Source organism: Mastigoproctus giganteus, chromosome 2 (genome assembly GCF_048544385.1).
Source record: "Mastigoproctus giganteus isolate SK-2022 chromosome 2, ASM4854438v1, whole genome shotgun sequence".
Lineage (NCBI taxonomy): Eukaryota > Metazoa > Arthropoda > Arachnida > Uropygi > Thelyphonidae > Mastigoproctus > Mastigoproctus giganteus.
In genome coordinates this window covers 210875088-210901658 of record NC_143576.1, presented here as the reverse complement: position 1 = coordinate 210901658, position 26571 = coordinate 210875088, and the positions used below count along the sequence as shown (strand labels likewise).

Sequence of the window (26571 nt, the reverse complement as noted above, 5' to 3'; positions counted from 1 at the left end):
ACTAGTATTCCACGCAAACAATGGGCCATAGATATGACCTGAATTCTAATAGGGAATGATCTTTGTGGCCATATTAGTGAGGGGGTCAGATATTGGGCACAGCTGCCTTTGTTCAGTATTCCTATACAGCCAAGTCTTGTGTGTATATCACACTAGTGGTTCTTCCACAGCCAGGGCTGCTGCCACCCTATGTGCCACCAGTAAGCAAAATCAAATTTGTCACCCCAAAATATTTGAATTAAAAAAAATAAAATAAGGTATAAATAATTATTATTAATTTACTAAAAAAGAAAAGAATTACAACATGTCTCACATATAATATAATGAAACAACAAACAAAAATAACAAATCATTCTGAAATTCTGGAAATTAACTTTAAATTCTAAATCACAGTAATCGTACCCACATTAATAAAATAAAAGGAAAATTATAATTTAAAAAAAAAAAATTGTTTCCTTGCTTTAAAATGTGCGAATTTATTAATTATTTCATTTATGTTTATTTTTTTCCAAAAGATCATTTTCTCTTGAAATTATTGCCAAATTAGAGAGTTGTTGAGGCATTGTCCATCGTAAATAATTTAATTAATTTTAATTTTGAAAAACTCCATTCACCTGAGGCAACTGAAACTGGTAAATTTAGAAAAATTCTTAAAGCAACTGCTACATTTGGAAAAGTATCTGTAAAATCTTTTTTAAAAATATATTATAAAACTTCAAATGGAGTAATATTGTCTTTAATATAAATTTGAAGTACTCTAAGTTCTTCAGATAATGCTAAACCATCAATATCAGACTCATTATGATCAATGTCACTTATTTTAATATGTAAATCTTTGAAATAATTTAATAAATCGTCATTTGACCATTTTTTTTAAATTCAAAAATATAGACTATAAAATATTTAAGGGCAAAGGCCTCATGCTACAAGGTAGAATGACTAACATATAGGTTAGTGCAAAAGCATAATTTTAACATAGCCATCTACCAAAGTAGTTAAATAAATAAATTAATTAAATTGGCATCATTTGGTTATATCTCATATTGTGAATGCCTTCACAGTGAGTTGCCATAGTATTGTGCTGTACTACCTCGAATAAGTAACACTTCACCAGTGGAGAAGACTACTGTTACTTATTCTCAGTGGATACCACCACCCAGACGGCACCATTTCAAAGCTTGTTGGCGTCTCCTTGGTGGGTGGGCAGGTACCCTGGTGTTGCAATAGTGACAACCCAGTTATGTAGTATAACTTCACAATATGAGAGGTGCCTGATGGTGTGCAGTGATATAGACTATAAAATATTTAAAGGCAAAGGCCTCATGCTATGAGGTAGAATGACTAACATATAGGTTAGTGCAAAAGTATCATTTTAATGTGCTATCATTTATATCTCATATTATGAATGCCTTCACAATATTAGATATAAACACTTCTCCACTGGTGAAGTGTTACTTATTCAAGGTAGTACAATACTATGGCAACTCATTGTGAAGGCATTCACAATATGAGATATAACCAAAACGATGCCAATTTAATTAATTAATTTAACTACTTTGGTAGATGGCTACGTTAAAATGATGCTTTTGCACTAACCTATATGTTATTCAGAAATATTATAAAACATTTTAACTATTTCTCCATGTTCTTTTATTTATGTAAACCTTTCAGTTAAGGAGAAAATTGTTGTGTCATTTGAAAGAAAAAATAAAATTTGTAATTTTGTTGCGAATTGTGAATAGCTTCATCTCTACTTTCATAATTGAAATGATGTTTTTTCAATCTTTTTCTTACAGTGCTTACTTCTGGAAACAATTCAATGCCAATGATAGTAGCCATATTTTTTGGACATTTTTTGGGCTGTATTCTCTGTTCTATTTTCTTTAAAAATTCTGTGATATTTTGTAGACATTCAAGTGTATATCAGAATCCATTTTTTTTTTTTTTGGAGCATTTTACTTACTGGATTAATTTTATTTAAAATATCATGCCAAATTATAATTGAACAAAGAAATTTATAAGATTTTATTTTTAAGGCTATTGATTTAGCATGATTCCTCATATACATACCTTTATTTTTGTCTTCAGTGATAATACCAAAATCATAGTAAAATATGTAGCTTCTCTAGTAATTTCTAGTATTTTATCTGTAATATTTTGTGAAATTATTTCAATAATTTCATTTTGTATTTGATCACCCAAATAATGCACAATATTTTTCAATTCAGATTTCTGAATATGGCAAATATTTTCTGGCATAACTGAATCAAATTTAGCAATTGTTTTAGTAAGTTCCAAAAAGTTACCATTATCATTTTTATATAAATCTTTTGAAGATCTCCTGAATGCTATACATTGCCTTGCTAAAAATAGTATAATATATATTATTCTGGCTGAACTACAGAAAATGGGTATCTCCGTTGTGGGTGTGGTGAAGAATGGAGTGATTGTCCAGTGAAGTTCTGTGATTGGCTGATTATTGAGAATGCATATTTACCTCATTTTGTGTTTATGATTATTTGGATGCAAATTCGGTTCCGATTTTAGCAGGAAATGCAAAATTATCGTGCTATTGTTCCCTTTTCAAAAGGATGGATGTAAGGCTGTAATTGAGTGGTGTATGAGTGTGAATTTTTAGCTTCAGAATACAAGTGTTTTCAGTGTGGATGTTTGATGAAGTGTACCAGCGGGCATGTGAGGACTGGTGAGGTGAGGTTTTTTTGTTTTTTTTTCTCTCAGGTTGTTTCTTGACAATTTGGTGTTTTTCGCAGAAATTATATGACTTGTTAATATCAGGTCTCTTTATACTAGCGGGCTGTGGGAACAGCTGGGTCTGGACAAAACCAACTTGGATGAAATCCCCTCAATTAAAGTGCAACATAGGACAAAATCCCCTTGAACAAATAATAATACAAAAATGTTCCCAGAGAAGTGTTCTTTAAGTGTTCATTCTTAAAGAACTATAAATACTGCAAAAAGAATAAAAATTATGGTTTAAAAATTTTGTATTATTATTTGCCGAGGGGGTTTTGTTCTACTTTGCACCATAATTGAGGGGCTTTGTCCTGGGGGATTGTCCTAAAGCATTTCTGTTGACGTGCATGAGCAGTTCTCATTATTAACACACATAAAATTGCCTAGTAATAGTAATGTATGGGGGAGGGGAAGATTCAGTGGTTGTATGTGGTGTTCATTTTTGTTAGCTGTTTTAAAAAAAATTACCATTTCTTTTTCGTCATTTCAGCTCTGACATATTGTGATGTCATGTGACATTCCTCGGTAACATGCGGGCGAGGAGGAGAGGGGAGAAGCAGCATGTGGGAGGTGCCTTCATGTGCTATCACTGCCTTCTTTCTCTCTTTCTGGCTGAAGTGCGTATTATACCCATGTTTTGGATATAACCCTGTGAAATATAAATATGAAACACGGATTCAGATAATAAGCAAATTACCATATGTCTGCAGTTTCATGTACTGTATTTATTTCAAATGAATTATTTGCCTGACGTGTTGAATACTGGTAAGCGTTAACTAATCAGATGACGACTTCTGGGTATGTGGAACAGGCAGTTATATAGGTTTAACGAGTACTCCTAAGTTTCAGACTGGTAATCCCTGTGGCTCTTAATTCATGCTTAGTAGCAGCACTAATTGCCTGAAGATCAGAGGCATGAACAATGCGTTCCCAGTCAAGTCTCTCATAATCTGTTGGTTATATGGAAATTTTCTTTGTTCTATGAAAACTATTTTAAGTGGAATTCAAAAATTATTGCTAAATAGAAAATTTCGCTATAAAGAAGTTTGTTAAACAGTGGTCTGCTTGCATATGTCAAAAAAAAATATTGGCACCCTCCTGAACTGCTCCTGTAAGCGACGCTTACCTCGCCTACCCACTTGCAGTGGCCCTGTCCACAGCGGACAAACTGTGGAAAACCACCAGCTAGAGATCCCATCTAAGCCATGTCATCATCATCATCAGCCATTTTCAATCCAGTGCAGGATGAAGGCCTCTCCAGCAACTTTCCAGTTCCTTCTGTTTTGAGCACTGGACATCCATTTACTACCCACAAACTCATGAATTTCATCTATCCATCTCTGCCTTTGTCTTCCAGGTTTTCTTCTAGCTCCTCTAGGATACCATTCTGTTATTTTCTTAGTCCATCTGTCATCATGTCTTTGAGCTATGTGTCCTGCCCTAGACCATTTTAGTTCTTTAGTTTTGATAAGAATGTCCTTTATTTGTGTTTGCTGCCTAATCCATGTGTTTCTCTTCTTATCTAACAGTCTGATTCCCAATATAATTCGTTCCATTCTTCACTGTGTAGTTCTCAGCTTCTCTTCCATTCTTTTGGTGAGTGCCCAGGTTTCACTTCCATAAGTCATGGTGGGGACTATACATTGGCTCATTATTTTACGTTTCAGACAAACTGGGATATTGCTCTTCAGTATGTGACTATATTTCGTGAATGCTATCCATCCAAAATTTATTCTTCTCTTGACTTCCAGCCATTTATTATTATTACAGCTAATAACTTGTCCCAGATAAGTATATGACTCCACCTTTTCAATTACTGCTCCTTCAATCATCATTTCCTTTTCTGTGGCATACTTGTTCATCATTACTTTTGTTTTAGCCATATTCATCTTTAGTCCAAAATCCTTACTAACCGTGCATAACTGATTAAGATTTTCCTCTAATTCTTTGGGATCGTGGCTTATGACCACAATGTCATCTGCAAATTGTAAATGGTTTAGGTACTCTCCGTTCACATTGACTCCTTTCTGCGACTAGTCTAATCTTCTGAAAGCTTCCTCAAGGGCAGCAGTAAACAGCTTCGGAGATATTGTGTCTCCTTGTCGAACTCCTTTCTCGATTTTAAATTTCCTACTGTCTTTGTCTAGTCTAATAAAGGAGGTAGCATTCTCATATATTTTCTTCAAAATCATAATATATGGGGTATCTATGCCTTGTCTTTGCAGCGCCCGAAACATTTCCTTATGCTGTATGGAGTCAAATGCCTTTTCATAATCCACAAATGCCAGGCATAATGGGGTTTTATATTCATTTGCTTTCTCCATTAGCTGTGATATTAAGCCATGTACTGTTCATCAAAATCAATGAGAGGAGGATACTATGTTCTATCTAGCAGAACAGACATACCACAGTGGTGCAACTGACCATGCAATATAACATCAGGTGGCATAATTCATTTAAGATGAAATTGGACACTAGCATGGTTGGACAATTACAGTTAACAGCCTCCTCTCTCAAGCAGATGCACCTACAGTGGGTACAGGAGTAGGACCACAGGGCAGTGGATGATTGGAAGATGGGTTGTCTGGTCAGTGAGTCATGTTTCCAACAGCTCCATGAATTGGATGACTTACTCAACGTGAGGCTCTTGAACCCCACTGCCTGAAGAGGGTTGTAGAGGCTGGTGGGGGGCAGCGTAATGTTCTGGGGCTCTGTTTGTGTGGGAGACCTTGGATTGCCCCAGTACTTATCAATCAGCATCTTGTTGGAGAGGCACCTCCATAGCCAGGTGGGAAGGAGCAGCAGTGCGTAGCACATGCTTCTTGATTATACCGGGGTTTGAGCCCGTCACCACCAAATATGGAGGATGTGGAAAGGTCAGGGAATGACCACCTCATATCCCGGAGCAATATGGCTTTAGTTGCTAATGATCTTAAAAACCAAACCTTGTTGGAGACATGTATAGGTCAGTTTCTGACCTTGTGCATCTGTTTATCATAAGTGTCTTCCCCTACCAACAAAGCATCTTTTACCAAAACAGTGCTCTGTGCCACAAAGTTGCAACAGTGTTGGATTGATTTTGCAAGCATTCCATCTTGTTCTGCATTTTACCACAGCTGCCAAACATCCAGTATCAGCTTAATTGAATGTGGGGGGGGGACATCATGGAGTCAACTGTTTGCCATCCAGATTCAGTACCATTGAATAGCCAGCAGTTGTGGGATGCAGTATAGTTGATGTGTTACTCTACCTGCAGTACCTCATGTGGTCTATGCTGTGACACATCAAAGGTGCTTCTCAATAAAGATGGTGCAACCAAGTATTAAATAGGTGTTCCTGATGTGTCACAAGTTGTTTCAGGTCGGTATTGTTTAGATTTAATTTTGTATATATTTTCAGAGAAATATTACTTGAAAAAATAACTAATTTCTGATTACAACAGGAAAATTATCTGAATTAATTGAAATTAGCCAATTTGGATTTACAGTATGTTGAGATAACATTTTTGTACCTCATTTTTTCATATCCAGTTGTTGGTTTCTGTACTCCACATTTGGTTGTCAAATAATACTTCTTTCTTCAGTTTTGTTAGTGATTGCATTGCATTTAGATTTTTGACTAGTGTAGCAAAAGCCTGAGGTTTCCTGCATTATATGGCTAATACTAATACTAACACAGCCCATATATTTTTCTAGCCTTATGAGGACTCCTAACATGCCTTTCAATCTAGTGCCTCCTAATATGTCTTGCAATAAAAAATTTTCTAGCAGGGCTAAGGAGGTGATTATCCCCTTGTATAAGGCAATGGCCAGGCCACACCTTGGGTACTGTATACAGGTCTGGCGGTCTCATTTTAAGAAGGAAGTAGAGATGCTGGAATGAGCACAGAGAAGGGCAACAAGATTGGTGAGAGGAACAAAGGGGTGCTCTTACCAAGAGAGGCTTAAGTTCTGCAAGTTGCATCATCTGGAGACTAGGCACCTGTGAGGTGATCTGATTGAGGTGTATAAGACCTTGAATGGTTTGAGCAGGCTCAAATGCTGATGGGATTCTTCCTCTTGCTTAGAATAATCACTTGAGAGGGCATAAATTCAAACTGAGGAAAGACAGTTGTAAGACAGATGTGCAGAAGTTTGCCTTTAGCCAGCGGGTGGTTAATTGCTGGAACAAACTTCCATCTTTTGTTGTAGAAGTTGATAGCTAGATCATAGATATAGCTTAGCTTAATTTTCAGCTCACCCTCACAGTAATCTGCTTAGTTTGTTGAGAGTTTCACCATGTACATAGTAGTTATGAAATTTTTAACAACTTAAAGAAATTATAAATTATGAACTTTAAAGATTTGCCTAAGAAAGGAAAGTGCACCTTCCATTCTCTGGTTGTCTAATTAGAAATTATGTATTAAAATAAATCAAAGTGAGATAAACAGCTAATAGCCACGCATCAGCGACTTTCGAAATTGTCTTCAGTTAGCTATAGTGGGGAGAGAAGAGCATGCGAAGTATGTTATGTACTGGTAAAGTTCCCGAAATGCATTTCAGTGCATGTGGAAACTTTATACGTGCTAAATTCCAAATAGGGGAGAAGTTGGTTGGAGTCTTTTTGTTTAATATGTTGGACTTCTTAATATATCATCAGAAGTTGATAGCTTAAATAGATTTAAGGCAGAACTAGACAAACATTTGGTCGAGTAGATGGGTGAAACGAGAAGGTTTTTTTTTTTTTTTTTTTTTTTTGGCTGATGTATAAGCTTGCTTTCTTGCATCGTATGCTTTTACTAATGCTAATCTCCATCACCTTGATTTCTAGGCTGATGCATGTCCCAATAGCAATGCAAGAATCACTTACACCTCTTCTTGCTGTTAATCTGTTAAATTGTGTATCTCCCCCCCTGCCGACCGGGCTAGCCGAGTGGGTAAAGTACCTGCCCGGCAACCCAAAGGTCGCGGGTTCGATTCCCGCCTCGGGCTTGGATCAAAGTACTGCAAAAACCTTGGGAGGTGCAATATGGCCACAGAAGCCGATGCGCCAACAACTACCAAATCAAAAAAAAAAAAAAAAAAAATCTCCCCCCCCTCCAAAGTTAGTGGTTTTTCTACTCACCTAACACTACCTCAACAGCATCAGTATTCCAGCGCTCCTTTTATTTAAGCGTACCCCATCCCTCTGAAAACTATCTCCAGTTAACAAGCACAGCCCATGGTGAGAATAATTCTTACCCATAAGCCTTGTAGATCTCTCCCAGATTGAAAAGACTGACAAGGCTCTCATGTATTTCCTCCTCTTGGTTACTTGGATAATGAATGTATCCAAGAAGAGGAAATGAAAGTAACCAAGCGGTGGATGAAGACGGCAGAATTGCAGACACTTTCAAATTCAGTCTTAAATTGTCACTCTTTCTCAATATTGCCACTACTTGTTAAATACACTGCCCAACAAAATTAACAGAATAAAATGTGTTTCATGAATATTTTATTGTGAATAGTGTCACCAAAGGCGAATATTTGATATAATATCATCTGGCATGTAAATTCCAATTATTTAATAGAAATCGATTTACCACATTACAGATTTTATAGGCATGAATAATTGCATAATGTGTGGTGGCTTGTCACACATTATGCAAATTTTTTCATGCATATAAAATCACAGGTTGCAACCACATCACTTCATTCCCATTTTTTGGCTTGCTCAGTGGGACAGCCACATCTCCAGTACTCTGGATAGCAAGTCATAGTCATTTAGGTGATTCTTTGAGATGGCAGGCTGTTGGATGAATTGAAGCCAGGCAGTCACAGATGAAGATGGCATGTTGGCTTATTTTGTCATGCAGTGTCGTCTCAGCACTATGGAATCAGTTTCAGGAGACAAGAACCATAACAGGAAGAGCTGGCCAAGGTTGCCTAAAGGCTATGTCAACCAGAACAGACTGCTATCAACTCTAACAGCAAGAGAGAACCCTACAATGTCCTGTCCTCAACTGTCTCTTGAGGCTGCTGCAGCTACAGATGAAAACATTTCCAGCCGGACTGTGTTAAGAAGTATCAATACAAGTGGACTCTGTGCAAGGAAGCCAGTGGTCTGTATCTCATTAATCCCAAACCACTGCAAAGCTTGTCAAAATGGATGCCACGAACAATTGACTTTGGAGCTGTGAAAAATGGGATACAGTTCTGTTCTCTGATGTTTTAGCCTATAAACAGATTCTAGACATTATTTCATCTGGAGACAATGAGGAATGCAGTACCATCTCTTCAACATCAGAGAAAGGGACACTTACATTGGAGGTGGCATTCTCATGTGGGGCAGAATAATGATCACTGGTCGCACCTGTCTTTATGTTTTTGATAGGAGTAATGTAACTGTGCAGAGGTACCAAGAACAGATCCTCAAATCCTATTTGCAACTTTTTAGGGGTGCCATTAGAAAATATAGTATTGGGGGGATTCCAACATGAATTAATCAATCAATCAATTCGGCCCTGGAAAGACTGTGAGGCTCAAGGGGTAGAATTTTTTCCAGCCTGGTCTGTACTTGTTAACAGGAGATATTGCTTCTACAGGGATGGGATACACTTAAATAGAAAGGGTGCAAGAATATTTGCTGATGCTATCGAGGCAGTGTTAGGTGGGTCGGAAAACTGCTAGATTGGGGGATACAAGAACTAATAGATTAACAATAGCCACTGGAAGAGGTGAAAGTGATTCTTGCACTGCTTCTGTTGGAATGAGCAGCAGCCTGGAAAACAAGAGGCAGGGAATTTCAGAGACTGCTGGGAGTCATTGCAGTACAAGTAAACACATGGGTTGTGTTATGGTAGGTAAGAATAGGAAAAGGTGCATGTATACTTGCATATACACCAATGCTAGGAGTTTGGTAAATAAATTTGATGAATTTGAGGTGTTGGTCAAAACATCAAAGGCAGATATTGTTGGGATATCAGAGACGTGGTGTCACACAGATATAAGGAATGCAAAACTGGAATTTGGGGAGTACAGTGTGTATAGGAAAGGAGGAGGGATTATGCTATTAGTTAAGAAACACATAAAATCCAAGGAAGTGCAGCCAGTCGACATAGCTGGACAGTGTAGTGTCGAGTCAGTTTGGTGTGACACAAGCATTGGAAGATTAAAATTGAGAGTAGGAGTGTGTTATAGCTATCATTCATGGTAAGGAGAAACACTATGCAAGTGAAACTGTAAAGCATGAAATTGGCAATAATTTAATTTCAGATGATTATTTGTTAGGAAAACTGTTTATTATAAAAGCTGCTGGTATATACCCAGTGATTTTGAGGGAGGTGACAAGGGAGTACATTGAATCAGAGTTGAATTATGTGGTCATCACTAGATTCTGGAATTATTCCATGGATTGTAGAAGTGCCAGTGTATGTATTGCCAATATATATAAAGGTGGCTCTAAGATCTACCAACCAGCCAGTTGAAGAGTGCATTACAGGATCATTTAGATAGAAATATTATTCTTAAGGAAAATACGGCATAGTTTTATAAAGGGAAAATCATGTTTAACCAATCTCGTTAGCTGTTTTTATAGAATCACTTATATGCCAGATGTAGGAAATAACTTTGCCATTGTTTACTTATGTTTTAGCAAAGTGTTTGATTTGGTTCCACATGACAAGTTACTGTAGAAGCTGGAACAGAGGGAAAATCCTTAGATTAGCATTAGCATTAGCAGAGGCATTTGAAGCAAGAAAGCAAGCTTATGCAGCATCAGCCAAAAAAAAAAAAATAAAAAAACCATTTCCACTTCACCCCTCTGTTCGTTCAAAATACCTGTCCAGCTGAGCCTTAAACTTATTTAGGCTATCAACTTCCACGACAAGGGATGGAAGTTTGTTCCACCAACCAACCACCCGCTGGCTAAAGGCAAATTTCCGCACGTCTATCCTACATCTGTCTTCCCTCAATTTGAATTTATGCCCTCTCAGCTGATTATTCTGAGCGAGAGGAAGAATCCATCAGCATTGAGCATGCTCAAACCATTCAAGGCTTTATACACCTTTATCAGATCACCTCGCTGGTGCCTAGTCTCCAGACACTGTAATTTGCAAAACTTAAGCCTTTCTTCGTAAGAGCACCCCTTTGTTCCATTCACTAATCTTGTTGCCCTTCTCTGTACTCGTTCCAGCAGCTCTACATCCTTCTTGAAATGAGGCCTCCAGACCTGTATACAGTACTCTAGGTGTGGCCTGACCATTGCCTTATACAAGGGAATAATCACCTCCTTATCCCTGCTAGAAAAATTCCTATATATCATTGACAATACACCATGAGCTACTCTTGCAGCCCATCTGCACTGCTCAGAGAACTTCATATCTGCCTGCACAACCACCCCCAGGTCCCTTTCATTCTCTACCACTGTCAGTCTAGTACCACAGAGTTGATACGTTGCTCTGGGGTTGCTGTTTCCCATGTATAGTACTTTACATTTGTCAATGTTAAACTTCATTTGCCACCTCTCAGCCCATCTGCACAACCTTTCCAGATCCTGTTGCAGCAGCATAGTGTCAGTAGTGTCCTTGACAACCCTGCCTACCTTTGTATCGTCTGCAAACTTGGACATTAAGCTTGATATACCATCATCAATATCATTTATAAATACAGAAAACAATAATGGACCCAACACTGAGCACTGAGGGACTCCACTAATAACATTAGTCCACGACGAGCAGTGTCCATTGATTACCACTCTCTGTCTTCTCCCCCTCAGCCACCCCTTTATCCACAGCAGCAATTTGCCTCCAATGTCACACTGCTCCAATTTGTGCAGCAGTCTTCCATGTGCAACAGTATCAAAAGCCTTTCTAAGATCCAAGTATATAATAACAAAATTGTTCCCTGCATCCAGTTCCTTTGTGACTGTATCATAGTATCCAATCAAATTGGTCAGGCAAGACTTCCCCTTAACAAAACTATGCTGTGTCTGAGCTATAACTGAAGTCTTGTCTAAATGATCCTGCAGTGCTTCTTTAACTAGTGCCTCCATTAATTTTCCTGGAACAGAAGTTAAACTCACAAGTCTATAATTACTTGTGTCAGCCTTTGATCCTCCTATGTGAATTGGGGTCACATTTGCACATCTCCAGTCTGTGGGTACCTCCCCTGAGTCCAAGGAAGCTCTCATAATTATGGCTAAGGGTTTGCTTACTTCCTCTGCTGCCTCCTTTAATATAACTGGATAGATCCCATCCACCCCGGGTGCCTTTCTTGTGTTTATCTTCAGCAATTTCTCCTCCACTTTACTCTCAGTTATTACAAAATTCTCTAGCTTACTGCTAGAGTTGAAAACACCTCTGGCTTTCCCCTCGCTAAATAATTCCTCATGTGTGAATGTCGATGCAAAATATTCATTTAGTTTGTTAGCTACCTGAGCAGGATCATCAACAGTTGACCCATCGATATCAAATGGACCAATCTGATTCATCCCCTTCCTTCTAGAGTTTACATTAGCAAAGAACTCTTTGCTGTTTTTCTTTGCATCCCTTGCCAAAGATTTCTCGTAATTTTCCTTTGCCTGCCTAACCTCCTTTGTAACTTGGTTACAGATCAACTTGTATCTATCATAGGCTTCTGTGTCATGTGTTAATTTGTATGTATCCCATGCATGTTTCTTCTCTGCCATATGCCTCATCAGTTCATATGACATCCATTTAGGCCTAAACCTTGAACAATATTTCTTAGTTGGTATGTAAAGCCTAGTAGCTTCCAAGATAAGTTCTTTGAATGCTTCCCATTTTGCATTTGCTGTTGGTAACATCATCAGTTGGTCCCACTGTATAGAATTTAAATACTGTCTCAGTCCATCGTAGTCACCTTTACGAAAGCAATAACCTTTCCCTTTACCCCTAATGGTAGTTACCTCTTTGAGTAAATCCCACTTCAGCACACTGTGATCACTGCCACCTAGTGGTTCATTTATCTGCAGATTCTTAATGCATGAAGAATCACTGCTGATAATCAAATCAAGAGTATTCCTCCCTCTAGTTGCCTCCCGAACATGCTGATGTAGAAAACAATTCATCCAATAAATCCACAAAAGCCTTGCTAGTGTGTGAGTGACCAGCCCCCAAATTCCAGTCAATATCTGGGAAACTAAAATCTCCCATTATAAGACTCTCTGATTTACTGGCCCACTCTATTTCCCTGTACAGTTTCTTATTATACTCATCAGAGTCATTAGGCCTATAGCACACTCCTACTCTCAATTTTGATCTCCCAATGCTTATGTCACACTAAACTGACTCGACACTGCACTGTCCAGCAATGTCCACTGGCTTCACTTCCTTGGATTTTATGTATTTCTTAACTAATAACATAACCCCTCCTCCCTTCCTATCCAGTCTATATTTTCTGTAGATGTTGTCCCAAATTCCAGTTCTGCATTCCTTATATCTCTGTGACACCACGTCTCTGATATCCCAACAATATCTGCCTTTGATGTTTTGAGCAATACCTCAAATTCATCAAATTTATTTACTAAACTCCTAGCATTGGTGTACACGCAAGTATACATGCACCTATTTCTATTCTTAGCTACCCTAACACAACCCATGTGTTTACTTGTACCGCAATGACTCCCAGCAGTCTCTGAAATATCCTGCATCTTGTTTTTCAGGCTTCTGCTCATTCCAATAGAAGCAGTGCAAGAATCTCTTTTACCTCTGCCAGTGGCTACTGTTAATCTATTCGTCTTCGTCTCTCCCCACGCTAGCAGTTTTCCGACCCACCTAACACTGCCTTGATAGCATCAGCAAATATTCTTGCACCCTTTCTATTTAAGTGTATCCCATTCGTGTAGAAGCAATCTCTCCTGTTAACAAGTACAGTCCAGGCTGAAAAAAATTCGACCCCGTGAGCCTTGCACAATCTTTCTAGGGCCGAATTGATCGACAAGGCTCTCATCATATACTACCTCCTATCGTGTCTGGGCAGAATTGCAGACACTTTCAAATTCAACCCTATTTCACGGCTTTTTTTCAACAGTGACCTGTACTTGTTAAGCAATTCTGCCAGTCTCCTACTCTTGATATCATTAGTGCCAACGTGTACAACTATATCACCTTTTGTGCCCTTAAAAGATGATATCTGCTCTACGTCATCAACTTTTGCCCCTGGCAGACATACCCTGGTCCTGTTCCACCTATTCTTTTTTACAAAGCATGTTCCCCGTTTCCCTGACAATAGAGTCACCAATAACTACTAGTTCCTTTGGCACCAGCGCATTCTGCCTTGGGGGTTGCCGCTGTGTTGCGCGATGACCAAGTGCAAGCTGTGGTGTTGATGTGGGCAGCTGAGAGCTTGATGGGCCCCTCAATTTAGTTCCTTCGAGGGCATCCACCCTGTCCTTCAAGCTCTCATACAGGCCGATAAGAACGCTGAGTTGTTGCCTGATTTCGATACACTCCTTGCATCGCACACACACAAAGACATCCCCCATGGCAATATTATGTCCCGTACCTGAATGCTCCATAAACATCATGCAAGCTGTGCATTTTAAAAGGCTGTGATTCAGAAGGCAACTGCCCCCCTCAGTTCTCCTCTGAGCCACAGCACTTTCCTTAGCTTGAGCCTTTTGTTTTGCTGCTCTGGTCTGAGTCATGATTTCTTTTAATTTAAATAAAATTTCAGTTTCAGTTTATAACCTTAACTTATCTCCCAACACAGTTATAACGGGATATATATTTTTTAGTGTCAAGTATTAATTATCTCTGTGTTCCCTGTATATAACTTCTGTATCAGTTATGTATTAAATAATTATGTTACATTTGTAATCTAAGTCGGTATATGTATTTAGTTAAAAGTACAATTTAAATGCCTACGAAGTTCAACAAGTTTAATAGATTTTACCGATCACTGAAAATATTATAACCTATACTATACTAATGCTATCTAGTTCGATATATAATGATCGTATGCAAAAACAAAGGCGGGAAGTTACGAACGGTAAATCTATGGACACTTAAGTATTAATTAACTTTCAAATCTCACCGTCTCAATTCAGAATAAACTAACGATCCTTACTAGGTCTATAAGCTACTTACAAAAAATAATTTGATGTAAAAAATATTCAATAAGCGGCTAAATATGGCTAAAAAACTTCTCGTTCAGCGGAGTTGCAACTTGTAACACGTGGATACCCTTACCGATACTTTTATGCAATTGCAAGGCCGAGTAAAGAATAAATACACCAAATTAATCAGAAAATCACAAAATAATGCTATTCTACTAAATTTAAATCAAAAGTTTTAGAAAAACAATAATTTCAAATCAATAAATAAGAAAAATCCATTTAGCGGCTTTGAACACGTCTGGCCCCTACTAGCTATGTCCACTAAAATCCAATAGATGGATTGCAGGATCGCTGCAGGGCAGGAAGCAGAGGGTTGTGTTTAGCATTTATTTTGAAATTGGGTTAACATAAGAGGTGGGGTTCCCAAAGGATTGGTATTGGGACCACTCTTGTTTTTGATTTTCTTAAATGACATTAAATGATGATCAGCACCATGCACAAATTCTTCAGGGTAACTTAGACTTCAGAGGTGGTCAGAAATGTGGCAGCTATCATTTAATGCAGCAGAATGCAAGGTCTTACACTTGGGGAATAGCAACCCTAAAATAACTTATACACCTTGTGAGATTGAATCAAAACGATAGAAGAAAGGGATTTCGGGAGTTAATATACAGTCAGACATGAAGTTCTCTGAGTACCGTAGACAGGATGCAAGGAAGGTCCATGGTGTTCTATCAATGATATATCGAACATTTTCTTATAAAGATAGGGAGGTTATAATGTCTCTTATAAGACATTTGTAAGACCATACTTGCAATACTATGTCTAGGTATGGAAACTGCATCTAAAAAAAGACATTGAACTTCTTTAAAGAGTCCAGAGATGAGCAGTGCACCTGGTGAGATGAGCAAAAGGGCCCATATGAGGAAAGACTTCAAATATAGTATTAGTAGTATTAGTATTAGTAACGGCCGTATGGTGCAAGAAAGCCTATGGCTTATGCTGCACCAGCCAAAAAAAAAAAAAAAAAAAAATCCGAACAAAACAATGATAAAAACAAAAATTAAATAAAAAGGAAATTAATCCTATCATCCTATGCGCTTCCCTTACCCGAAAGTACTATCCAGATGACCTTTGAATTTCCCCAAACTGTCGGCCTCTACCACCCATGAAGGCAACTTATTCCAGTAATTTATAACTCGCTGGCTAAAATAAAACTTCCTGCAGTCCAATCTAAACATTTCCCCACGTAACTTGAATTTATGTCCCCTAGTTCTAGCATCATTTATAATCTTGAAAATTTTGTCCTCATTCATTTTACTGATGCCTCTCAGAGCCTTAAACACCTCAATCAAATCTCCTCTAAGGTGTCTAGTTTCCAAACTCTGCAACCCACATATTCGAAGTCTTTCTTCATAAGGACGCCCTTTTGCCGATCTCACCAGGCGAGTTACCCTTCTTTGCACCCTTTCAAGAAGCTCGATGTCTTTCTTTAGGTGCGGTCTCCATACTTGAACACAGTATTCCAAGTGTGGTCTAACATAGGCCTTATATAATGGGATTATCACGTCCCTATGTCTACTTGCAAAAGTTCGATAGATCATCGATAGGACACCATGGGCCTTCCTTGCAACCTGTTTACAATGCTCAGAGAATTTCATGTCTGACCGTATCGTAACACCCAAGTCCCTTTCCTCCAGTACTGGGTTTAGTTGAACTCCACCAAGTGAATAAGTTATTTTGGGATTACTGTTTCCCAGGTGTAATACCTTACACTTTGTTGGATTAAAGCACAGCTGCCATTTTTCTGACCATTCTTGAAGTCTATCTAGGTCTCTCTGAAGAAGCTCAGCTTGACAGTGATCATTAACTACTCTACCAATTTTAACATCATCTGCAAATTTAGACATCACGCCCTCTATCCCTTCATCAATGTCGTTTATGAAAATTAAAAACAACAGTGGTCCTAATACTGATCCTTGGGGAACCCCACTTCTTACATCAACCCAATCTGAGGAATAGCCATTTATCACAACCCTCTGCCTCCTGCCCTGAAGCCATCCTTCTATCCATCTAAGGATTTTCCCAGTGATTCCAACCTGTTCCAGCTTATAAAGCAACCGCTCATGTGGGACTGAGTCAAAAGCTTTGCTGAAATCTAAATAAACAATGTCGAAATTATTCCCTAAATCCAGCTCGTGAGTGACCCTTTCGAAATAGCGAACCAGATTTGTTAAACATGATTTTTCCTTTACAAAACCATGCTGAGTATCCTTGAGAATTTCAATTCGATCCAAATGATCCTGAATTCCACCCTTGATCAATGCCTCCATGATTTTCCCTACTACTGAAGTCAGACTGACAGGTCGATAATTTCCCACTTCACTTTTAGAGCCACCCTTATGTATGGGAGATACATTTGCACTTTTCCAATCCAAGGGAATCTCCCCAGAGTCTAGTGATGCTCGCATAACCAGCCTCAGTGGTTCAATGCACTCGCTTGCCGCCTCTCTCAAGATTATAGGGTATATTCCATCAACTCCAGGAGCCTTACTAGTCTGTAGGCTTGAAAGTTTTTTCATTAAATAATCTTGTGAAATTTCAATATCATTAATTACATATTTTTTAACTTCGCTCCCACAATTTCCCATTGCCACAAAAGGCTTTTCATTTGTAAATATCGATGCAAAATAACTGTTGAGTTCATCTGCAACGGCAGCTGGTGTATTTATTACTATCTCCTTTCCCTTACGTAAAGGTCCGATCTGGTTTGTCCTGCTCTTCTTGGCATTTATATATGTGAAGAATTCTTTATCCCCCCTCTTTGCTCTGTTTGCTAGTGATTTCTCATAAACTGCCTTTGCCTGTCGAACCTTTTCTGTGGCTCTATTACACACCACCTTGTAGCTGTTATAGGCTTCAGTACTTTTTATTGCTCTGTAACGTTTCCATGCCACCTTTTTCTGCTCAAGTAATGTGGCAACTTCACTATTCATCCAACTTGGAACCCTTCTCGTGGAGTATTTTTTTAATGGTATATAGGCATTCAAGGCATCTGTGATTAATGTTTTAAAAGCGTACCACAGTTCAATTGTATTCATTCTCTGTGCGATATCTACCCAGTTAATAGAGGCCATGTAGTACCTTAAGGCATCGTAATTTCCTTTTCTGAAATTAAAACCCATTCCTTTGCCTTTTACTTCTGCTACCTCTTTCGTCATCATCCACCGTAGAACTCCGTGATCACTTCCTGCTACTGGTTCCTCTACTGTCAGCCCTGTTATGTCATCTGATTCATGTGTGATGATGAGGTCTAGGATATTCTTTTCTCTAGTACTTTCCCTGACATGTTGATACAAATAACAGTCATCTAGTTGATTTAAAAATTTTGTTCCCCATGTCGAGTTTCCTTCCCATTTACTCCAATCAATTAGAGGCAAATTGAAATCACCCATAATAAGGCATTGACGCTTACTTGCCCATTCCATTTGCATGTAGAGGCTTTTGTCATAGTCTTCACAATCACCTGGTCTGTAGATTACGCCTACTCGCATTGTACCTTTGAAATGTACAATGCGAGTAGGGACTATATATGGACTATAGAGCTTGGAAACTAGATGCTCTAGAGAAAATTTTCTTTTAGTCAATGAATCGTTAATTATTGAAATAAGTTACCGCCATGGGTGTAGTTGAGGCAGACATTCAAAGCTCACCTGGATAGATATCTACGTCAGGAGAATGTCAAATAGGTGGTTTATTTATTTATTTTTTTTTTTGTTGACTGTTGCTGCAGCAAAAGCCTAGGGCTTCCTTGCACCATGTGGCAATCAGAATCCTCAGATCTCCTATGACAGTATCATCTTTTGTGCCCTTAAAAAATGATACTTAAGGTAATAAAACTGCTCTGCTTTGACATCAAATTTTTCTCCTGGTAGACCTACCAGTTCTTATTCCACCTTTTTATCCTTTTTATAAAATATATTTTTTGTTTCCCTGACATTAAGTGCTGACAACTGCTATTTTATGTGGGACCAGCACTCTCTTCCACGAAAGATATCATGTCCTGTAATGCATAATTATAGTTTCTAACACTGTGCTGAGTGCTTAATGAATCCCTCTTTTTTATTTCTTTGAGCATGTTAACCCTCATATATCCCATCACAGTACTCAATTGGCACTTAATCTCCTTACACTTTCTGGAACAAAAGCACACACAGAGACATCCCCTTTGGTTCATGTCATGTCCCACTACAGATGACATGGCAAAACAGCCTACACTGTATATAGTTCTGATTTGCAAGAGAATTACTATCGACAGTTCTCAAAGTAGTGGCATAGCCTAAGCTTTCTCACTATGTTGAGAACAGCTGTTTGGAAGGAAAGTAATGCCAAGAGTGAAAGAGAAAACCCAGTTTTTTATATGCAGAGAAAACAATATTTGTAATTAGCAGAAGAATCCTTTTTGCAAAATATAAAACAGGATTGAGTTTTAGAAGGATTGAAGTCAACTAAGTAATCTTTGCCTTACTAGGGAATTATCTGGAGATCAGCATTTTATGAATTAGTAGTGGATATTTGGAAAGTTGAAGCTGTTTGAGCAGAGCAAGGTTTCTCAAACTGGAAGGTAGAATGCAATTTGCTATCATCAGCAGAACTACAGATAGGATTTCCAGTCAATGGAAGAAGGCTATTAATATACAAAAGAAAGAGTGGGGGAAAGAATCGAACCTTGGGGAACACCAGCATTAGTGAGGAAGTTAGAAGACAGAGAACCATCTATCATCACCTGCAGTAAGCAGTCAGAGAGAACTGGATACCCAATTACAAAAAACAGTTGGCAAACCATAAGTTGGAAGCTTATTTAGAAGATCTTAATGCCAAACATGATCAAAAGCCTTTGAAATGTCAAGAGCAGCTGTTTGAGAGTCACCAAACTTTTGTATTGAATTTGTTCATAGATGGGTAACATAATCCAGAATATCACCAGTGAATCATCACTGACAGAATCCATGCTGGCAATCATTGATCAGATGGAAAATTTCTTGATAGTTTAAGTGTTGGCAGTTAATTTATTTCTCTGTTACTTTAGAAAGAGTAGAAATAAGTGCAGTGGGATGATAATTGGATGGAAGAATTTGTCACCCTTTTTAGGAACAGTAGCTCGATATGAGCAAATTTCCAAGCTGAAGGGAAAACACCTTTGGAATAAGAAAGTGAAAAAAGATAACACAGAACAGGAGTAAGTTCAGGAGCACAAGTTTTGTGCTCCTGAACTTACTCCTGTACGTTAAATACCAGTACCTAGAGCTATCGTAGCATTAAGATTGTTCAAAAACCTTCTGACATCCTTTTGACAGAAGACTTCAGGAGGCATTGAATGCAGTGTACTGGGAATGGTAGGAGGTGGTTTATTATATTAAGATCATCAACACATGAGTTAGAAGAAAAGTAGGATGGTAGTAGGTCAGCTTTGCTGAAGTGGCAATAGAATGATCTGGTTTTGACAGGGGTGGGAATAGAGATGGACAAAAGTTGCAGCCAATAGCTTAGGCAAGAGACTAGAATACTCGACTACCATTTAGACAAGAAGAAAGTTTTCTACTTTTAACCTGCTCAAAATCTAACTTGGACTGATTAATAACTGCTTTACAATTGTTGTGAGCTCTGGTGTAGGCAGAAAATGAACCTGGAGATTTTGATATAAGCCAGTTGCAATATACAACATTCTTATCTTGAACACATTTATTAGAAAAACAAGGTTTAGATAAAGGACAAGATTTTAAGGTGGAGTGTGGAATAAATAATTTCATCCCTACAAGGATAATTTCACTGACATGGTCTGAGCAAACGTTGACATCAGATTTGAAAAATTAACCTGACCAAGTAAAGGAAGAAAAGAAATCTCGCAGATCATTCTTGTAATGCCACCAACACGAAGTTGACACTAGCCATGAGAGAAAGGCTCATTCCTCATTCAAGGGGTGGCATTCCTCTGTGTGAGGTGGGTCCCACACCTCAACCCCTGCTTATGTTAGTTCACGCCTGGGTGGTAGTCAGCTACAGTATGCTAGATATTTAGGACTTTGCACATGGGAGTTATACTCAGGGTTACTAACAGTCCTACCATCAAGAAGGTGCAAGCAGAGTATTTGGCTGTCACAGACTGACCGGACTTGCTGAAATTAGGTCCACTTGAGTGTCACCCAAATATCAGTATCCTTCAGCAGTTTAGACTACCAGGTAGCAAGCCCAGCTTGGCATACCTAAGAGAATGTCTGTGACAACCTCAAGGACCAAGAAAAAAAAGAGGCATTTTGCCACTTTTTGCTTGTTTGAAGATATTATGGGTTGGATTTCAACTTGTGACTTAAGGAATTTCTAAAGGCTTGCTTCTTCAATTGAGGCTAAGTTAACTGATCTCAGATGGAAGGATTAGGATTTCCCTATGAAATGCTGCAGAGTTTTTTTTTTTTTTTTTAGCCTGTAGTACTAATCAGTCTTAGAATGCACTTGGGCAGTCATAAGATACATGAAGCTATATCAGGCCTGGCAAGTTAGTGTTGGTTTTAACAAGTGCTAAACTACAAGTTATTATAACACTGCTGGCCCAACAATAGGTTATAAAACAGTAGGTCAGGGAATAGATAGATTTAATATTTTTTACATGTTTTTTACATGTTTGTGTAATGTCTGTGTGTACTAAAATTTAAAAGACTCTATATTATAAAATATTTAATTATATCCTGAAAATTATATTTTACCATATGTAATTATTCCTAATAGAGGATTTATATTTATGAAATTTATAAAATAACTTGAAATTTAAAAAAAAATTATTCTGTACATTTATGAATTTCTGTATATTTTAGAGAAGTGGCAAAGAGTGGGGATGGACCAACACCTCTTCCTCCATCTGGCGGTTGTGGAGAGTCAGGGTAAGTTTATGTAAACTTATAGAAAATTTGAAGTATCTGTAAGTCTCTGTAGTATATGTGAAGTCCAGATTATTTTAAAAGTTCTCAAAAAAATTGAGAAGTATAATTATAATTTTGCATAAAACTTTAATTTTTATGTTATTAGATAGGAGAATATAACAGATGAGGAATTGGGAAAGAATAATACTACATTACAAATGGCAGCAAATGAACAGAATGTGTGTTCTAAATTTTCATGGAAGAAAACTTGGCAACAACTTTTATTAAAGGGAGAAAAAAATTTATTAATGGTTATCCAATCTTAGGTTTCTGTATAATATATTATTATTTACTTGAAAGATCACTTTTTACTGAATAAAATATACTCATATTCAAAAGAAAACAGTTTTAAAAATTATCAGTATGTTGTATATCTAACAAATAGAAAACTCATGCAGCATTTAAAAAAAAAACTTAGAATCAAGATCATCTAAAAGTTTATGAACTAAGGTGAATCAATTTAGAAGAAGGTTGATTTATAGCATTACTTTGTAAGAAAAACTTTCATAACCATAACTTGCAACTTTTTTTTAGTATTTTCTTTATTATGTACAAGGTAATCTTAATGAAACTCTAACTTTAAAAGTCTGTAGATAGAAAACGGCTAATTACAGGGAGTTGAAATTTAGAGCATAATGGTCAGATAATGCAGAAAGGAATGATGTGGGAAAAAAAGTTCCTTAATATACTACCGAGAAGGAAAGAAATGGAACTGTGCATTGTGTAGGATTGATCAGCTATGCAACAGGTTCATTCAAATCACAGGACACAGATATTAATGCTCATCGAACTCTTCAATATGATGAACCATATTGTCAGTTGTAACTATTCTTTGAGAATCTTCCCAATGTGCCTTGTTATGATTCCAAGATTTCAATGTTGTTCTTCTTGATCTGTCTCCCAACAAATGTAATGCAGATGCAATCCACATTACATTTGAGTTAGCAGTTACAATAGTTTGTTTGTATCTCTTGCCTAATCCTGTATGTACTCTTATTGAATTTGATGATTTATTAAGTCACTTACCTGCTTTTCCCTTTTCTATTATGGGTGACTGGAATTGTCATCACCCCTATGGAGTTCTCTGCATTTCAACAAAAGGGGAAAGTTAATTGAAAAGTTTCTTGACAAACATAATCTAATATTGTTAAACATTGGTGCTTGCACATATATACATCTCTTTCAAGTACAGCAGTCAATCTTTCAGTATGCTCTCCAACATTATTTCCTCATAGACTGGATAGTCTTTATAGTTGTGACCGCTTTCCTGGCAATCCATACATTCTGGACAAACTCTTCTAACTAGCATATGAATAGCTTAGAAACATTAGAAATATCAAAAAAATGGCACATTAATTATATAAATTATTACAATCTAGCATTTTGCAAGATTGGCATAATAAATTATGTTACACATGAAATAAAGAATCTGTTATACCCAAATTGTCTATAAAAATCTAGAAATTGGCAGATTTTGATAGACAATTTGGAGCTTCATTCCACCACAGTTTCAGATCCATCTTAAATTGTGGTGGTATGAAGTCTATTTTTTAAAACACCCAACCACTAATAATTTTATGTAGTTCAAGAAAGCAAGGGCTAAATGGATTGAGTAAGCTAAATGTTCATGGCATCTATCATCTAGCTCAGACAATATACTTAAGAAGTTGCAGGATAGATATGGAGAAATTTACTTTCAGCCAGAGGGTAGTTGATTGTTATTACAAACTTCCATCCGGTGTTGTTGGAAGTGGGTAGTTTGAATAACTGTAAGGAGAAATTATTAGAGGGGATGGACAGGTGATGTGGGATGATTTTTTTTTTTGCTGATGTATAAGCTTACTTCCTTGCATCATTTATCAGTACTAATACTAATAGTAATACTTGTCATATGAGAAACATGAGTAAAACAAAGTATACATTTGTTTTGTGACCCCTGTAAACAGATTTACAGATATAGTGACAGTGTGGAACAGAACCAAAAAATTAATGGCAAATACCTGGAAGAGAAAACTTTTGAATCTCTTGAAATTGCAAATACTTTATGTGCATTATTTGAAACACTTTCAGCCACAACCATTTATAAACTAGCCTTTCAATTGCATAAAGCATAGATAAGAAAACACAATTTTAATTTCAACACTACACCCACATTAATATAACCTTCCTCACTATGAAAACTTTTCAGTGCATTTATACAGTTAAAGAAGGGTGCAGGCCCTGATATAGTTTTTTATTGCATGATAAGCTGCTCTTTTACAATTATATAACAGATTTTTTTCTGAAAAATATTATCATACTAGCTAGTATTGCTCTGTTATGTTAGTGTTATAATGGCTAAATAATGTATGAAAGTGGACTTTTTCTATATCTGCCAAAAAAAAAAAAAAGAGAAGAAAAAATTATGACTATCATTCGTGCATTCACTTTTGTCAAAGTGGCTATCCAATTCTGTTTCGAACTTTACTAAACTCTCTGCCTTGACCACTGTAACAATCAAATCATTGCAGTGATCAGGCAACACACAACCTGGAAGCAAACTTTGAGATTCTGCCTTCTGTTACTCCAAAATTACCCAAAATTTTGTATTCATGCCCTCTGGTTCTTCTGTTTTCCTTTCTTTCCTCCCTCCCTCCCTGCTTCATTTTACTAATTATCTTTGGGGACTTATGTACCTCCATCAGGTGATGCCCCCCCACAAGATGGATAGTTGCCAAGCTTTGCAATCATGGTCTGAAGACCATGGTACCTGGTCCTTCTACTCCTTTCTAAGCTGTTCTTTGTATGGATATCGATTAGAAACCTTACCAATGTGAAGTCTTTATAGATATTTTGTATCTTTCTTTGTAGTTTACAGACCTGAACACAATATTCTAAATATAGTCTCATTATAATCCTATACAAAGGGACATCCTTTTCCCTACTCACCATGTGCCTACTTTGCCACCTGTTTCCACCACATGGAAAGTTTCATGTCTAACTGAATCATAACCTCCAAGTCTTTTTGTTGTCCTGAACCACATTTAACTCAATTGCCCCTCATTCCGAGCTTGTAACTTCTGGATTTCTGTTCCTTAAGTAGAAAACCTTACCTTACATTTATAAGAATTAAACTTCAATTGCCATTTTTCAGACCACTTGTGCAACCAGTCTGTCATTTGAAGTAGAATGGCCTGGTGCTGGCTGTTAACCTAACCTTCCTACTTGTAAATCAACAGCAGACTTTGACAACTTCTCCTGCACTTCCTCATCAGTGTCATTAAGGATGGTAAGAGACAGAAGTGGCCCAAACACAGATCTTTGAGGGACTCCACTTGTTATATTGGTCCATCCTGAGGCATGTCTTAGAGTCAGGGAGGGTCCCCATGGACTGGAGATGTGCAAATGTATCTCCAATTTACAAAGGGGTACAAAGGGTGATAAATAATTATAGACCTGTTAGTTTAATTTCTGTTCCGGGAAAAATAATGGCATCACTGGTTAAAGAGGTGATACAAGACTGCAGTAATAGTTCAGAAACAGCATGGGTTTGTTAAGGGGAAGTTTTGTCTGACCAATTTGATTGGATACTATGATGTGGCCACAAAGGAAATAGATGCAAAAAATAATTTTTATATCATATACTTGGATTTTAGGAAAGCTTTTGATATTGTTGCACATGGAAGACTGCTATACAAATTGGAGTGGTATGGCATTAAGGGCAAGTTGCTGCAATGGATAAAGGGATGGTTGAATGGGTTTGTTTGTTTGTATTTTATTGGCGCATCAGCGACTGAGGCTATAATGCGCCAAGCACAGGTGGTGGTTGAATGGGCAGAGATGGCAGAGAGTGGTAATAAATGGACACTGTTCTACATGGACTAATGTTATTAGTGGAGTCCCCCAGGGTTCGGTGTTGGGCCCATTGTTGTTTTGTGTATTTATCAATGATGTCGATGAAGGTATATCAGGCTTAATGTCCAAGTTTGCAAATGATACAAAAGTTGGTAGGGGTGTTAATGACAGTAATGATAGTACACTACTATAACAGGATCTAGAAAGGTTAGGCAGATAGGCTAAGTGGCAACTGAAGTTTAACATTGACAAATGCAAAGTACTGCATATGAGTAGCAGTAACCCAAGAGAAACATACCAATTGTGTGGTACTACACTGGGGGAGGTGGAGAATGAAAAAGACCTGGGGGTAATTGTGCAGTAGATATGAAGTTCTCTGAGCAGTGCAGACAGGCTGCCAGAGCATATCATGGAGTTTTGTCAATGATATATAGAAATTTTGCTAGCAGAGACAAGGAGATGATTATCCCTTTGTATAAGGCAGTGGTCAGGCCACACCTTGAATACTGCATACAGGTCTGGAGGCCTCATTTTAGGAAGGATGTAGAACGAGTACAGAGAAAGGCAACAAGATTGGTGAGAGGAACAAAGGGGTGCACTTACCAAGAGAGGTTTAAGTTCTGCAAGTTGCAGCATCTGGAGACCAGGTACCTGTGAAGTGATCTGATCGAGGTGTATAAGGCCTTGAATGGTTTGAGCAGGCTCAATGCTGAAGAGATAGTTCTGCTTGCTCAGATTAAGAACCTGAGGGGGGCATAGATTCAAATTGAGCAAAGACAGTTGTAGAATAGATTGGACGTTTTCCTTTAGCCAGTGGGTAATTGATTGCTGGAACAGACTTCTATCTGTTGTTGTTTTGGCAGTTGATAGCTTAAATAAATTTAAGACTGAACTAGACAAACATTTGGGGTGACCAGATGGGTGAAATGGGGAAGTTTTTTTTTTTTGTTTTTTGGCTGATGCTGTATAAGCTTGC

The 26571-nt window shown here is 37.7% G+C and overlaps 1 protein-coding gene across 1 annotated transcript in view; it reads left to right on the top strand.

Moving 5' to 3' along the window:
• Window positions 1-26571, top strand: part of LOC150090032 (uncharacterized) — a 329054-nt gene that overhangs the window by 101736 nt on the left and 200747 nt on the right. Inside the window, exon 8 of the mRNA XM_090368942.1 lies at window positions 21657-21722. Within this exon, the coding sequence (XP_090225068.1) occupies window positions 21657-21722 (66 nt within the window). The remainder of the gene's footprint in view (window positions 1-21656; window positions 21723-26571) is intronic.